The sequence below is a fragment of the Rousettus aegyptiacus genome, unplaced genomic scaffold, assembly GCF_014176215.1.
Source record: "Rousettus aegyptiacus isolate mRouAeg1 unplaced genomic scaffold, mRouAeg1.p scaffold_m13_p_17, whole genome shotgun sequence".
Classification (NCBI taxonomy): Eukaryota; Metazoa; Chordata; class Mammalia; order Chiroptera; family Pteropodidae; genus Rousettus; species Rousettus aegyptiacus.
In genome coordinates this window covers 3,650,496-3,653,088 of record NW_023416292.1, presented here as the reverse complement: position 1 = coordinate 3,653,088, position 2,593 = coordinate 3,650,496, and the positions used below count along the sequence as shown (strand labels likewise).

The 2,593-nt window shown below is 58.6% G+C and overlaps 1 protein-coding gene across 1 annotated transcript; it reads left to right on the top strand.

Moving 5' to 3' along the window:
- The first annotated feature begins 369 nt into the window (after positions 1-369).
- Positions 370-2,236, top strand: AVPR1B (arginine vasopressin receptor 1B). The gene is made up of 2 exons (XM_016141074.2): positions 370-1,372; positions 1,926-2,236. Exons 1-2 carry the CDS (start codon positions 433-435, stop codon positions 2,234-2,236), a joined length of 1,251 nt encoding a protein of 416 aa, XP_015996560.2. The 5' UTR covers positions 370-432.
- The last annotated feature ends 357 nt before the right edge of the window (positions 2,237-2,593 follow it).

Genomic DNA, 2,593 nt, shown 5'->3' with positions numbered 1-2,593 from the left:
GAGTGGCCCAGAGCGCCTCCAAGCAGCCTTAGGGATATGCACTTTCGGCTTCCAGTCCCGAGAAAGTGAATTTGGGGTGTATTTGGGAGTGGCGCAGCTCCCCCAGACTTCTCTCTCTCCCAGGACTGCAGCCTGCTCCTTCTTCCCTCCTGACCCGGGATCTCCCCTCCACCTCTCCTTTGCTCCGAGGTGCTTCTTCCCTGTCCTGGATCAGCATCTTCTCTTTCCTTACCTCATCCTCCCTCCTCTCAGTCCCTACCTTCTTAACTATTTCCACCTATTTGCAGCCTTCTCTTTATCATCCCGGCCCTTCTCCTCTCTCTCCATCTTACACCTTTCCCAACCGCATCAGGTCATCCCGCGAAACTCTCCTTGCGCCCACACTCTCCATCCATCCCTCTCCCCCCTCCCTTCCCTCTAGCAAACTTCACCATGGAATCTGGGCCTCCTTGGGCAGCCAACCCTGTCCCTGGGAGCACCCTCTCTGCCCCCAATGCCACCACGCCCAGGCCTGGCCGGGATCAGGAGCTGGCCAAGGTGGAGATCGGAGTCTTGGCCGCTGTCCTGGTGCTGGCGACAGGGGGCAACCTGACAGTGCTGCTGGCGCTGGGCCGGCGGGGCCGCAAGCTCTCCCGCATGCACCTGTTCGTGCTGCACCTGGCCCTGACCGACCTGGGCGTGGCGGTCTTCCAGGTGCTGCCCCAGCTGCTGTGGGACATCACCTACCGCTTCCAGGGCTCCGACCTCCTCTGCCGGGCCATCAAGTACCTGCAGGTGCTCAGCATGTTCGCCTCCACCTACATGCTGCTGGCCATGACACTGGACCGCTACCTGGCCGTGTGCCACCCTCTGCGCAGCCTCCAGCAGCCCAGCCAGTCTACTTACCCACTCATCGCCGCTCCCTGGCTGGTGGCTGCCATCCTCAGCCTCCCGCAAGTCTTCATTTTTTCTTTGCGGGAGGTGACTCAGGGCTCGGGGGAACTGGACTGCTGGGCAGACTTTCACTTCCCTTGGGGGCCACGGGCCTACATCACCTGGGCCACCCTGGCCATCTTCGTCCTGCCTGTGGCCGTGCTCACAGCCTGCTACAGCCTCATCTGCCACGAGATCTGGAAGAACCTGAAAGTCAAGACGAAGACCTGCAGGGTAGAAGGAGGGGACTGGAAGATTTGGGGCAGGCCCTCGCCTCCTGCCCCAGCGGCGGCCACGCGAGAACTGCCGTCCCGGGTCAGCAGTGTCAGCACCATCTCGAGGGCCAAGATCCGAACCGTGAAGATGAGCCTTGTCATTGTGCTGGCCTACGTCGCCTGCTGGGCGCCCTTCTTCAGCGTCCAGATGTGGTCTGTGTGGGACGAGAATGCCCCTGATGAAGGCAAGTGCGTGGTCGGGGTGAGGGGCGGGGCGAGGGGAAGAGAGCAGGGAAGGGAGAACGGAAGGATCAGGACAGGTCCCAGTGCCTCCCAGGGCCAGGCAGGTGAGAAATGAGTGAAACGGTTCAGAGAGGCGGTGCCTGCCCCATATGAAGGGGGACAGCTACGACTCCCATCCAGCCGACACATGCCACATAGTAGCTTTGTGTGAAATTTCCGTACTTTGAAATTTGGGTAACTAATTTAAACATTTTAAAATACTATGTGGCCCGAATGAAATATGTTCATTGATAGACTGGGCCAACCAACTGCCAGTTTGCTAAATGAGCATTAGAATGATAGAATAATATTGTTGAAAAAGATTTTCAAATGATCCAGTCCAGGATAGCAATTCGTGGCCCATGAACTCTGCCTCTCAGCACTTTTCCTCCTCCTTTGTGAGTTTCTTCTCCTTTCTAGGACTCAGTTTCCTCCTCTGTTCAGTGAGGTCCTGGACTCTTTCCCAGATCCCTCCCAGCTGTCATTCTAAGGCTTCACGTGCTTCTCTCTTGGCAGATTCAACCAATGTTGCTTTCACCATCTCCATGCTTTTGGGCAACCTCAGCAGCTGCTGCAACCCCTGGATCTACATGGGCTTTAACAGCCACCTGTGGCCACGCCCCCTGCGCCATCTGGCTTGCTGCGGGAGTCCCAGGCCCCGGATGCGCAGGCAGCTCTCCAATGGCACCACGCTACTGACCCGCTCCAGCGTCCTGCCCGCCCTCAGCCTCAGGCCCAACCTCAGTGGGAGGCCTGGGCCAGAGGAGTCACTGAAGGAGTCAGAGCACGTGTATGGGGAAGGCGTCACTGAGACAGGCATCTTTTAGGGGACACTCCCTGGAATCTGGCGCTGCTCACAGAGCTAAAGGAGGCAGGGCCTCTACTCATCTCAGCACAGGGTGTAAACTCAGGGGGAGGGTCAGGGCTGGAATTAGGGGAGCCCAGTTTGAGGCAGCGTGAGCAGGCCAGAGGGCTACCCCTCGTGTCTGGCCTGCCCTCCCCTGCTCCCAATCTCACATGCTAGGAGTCAGGAAGCATCAAACTGTCTGCTCCCCTGATCCTGCCATAATCACAGGGCATCTGGGAACACACCCTCAGGGAAGATTTGGTGCCCCAGATCTGGAGCAGGCTTACGATGGCCCTGTCTGGGGGTCCACAGGTGGCTGGAACTCAGAGGCTGGTCT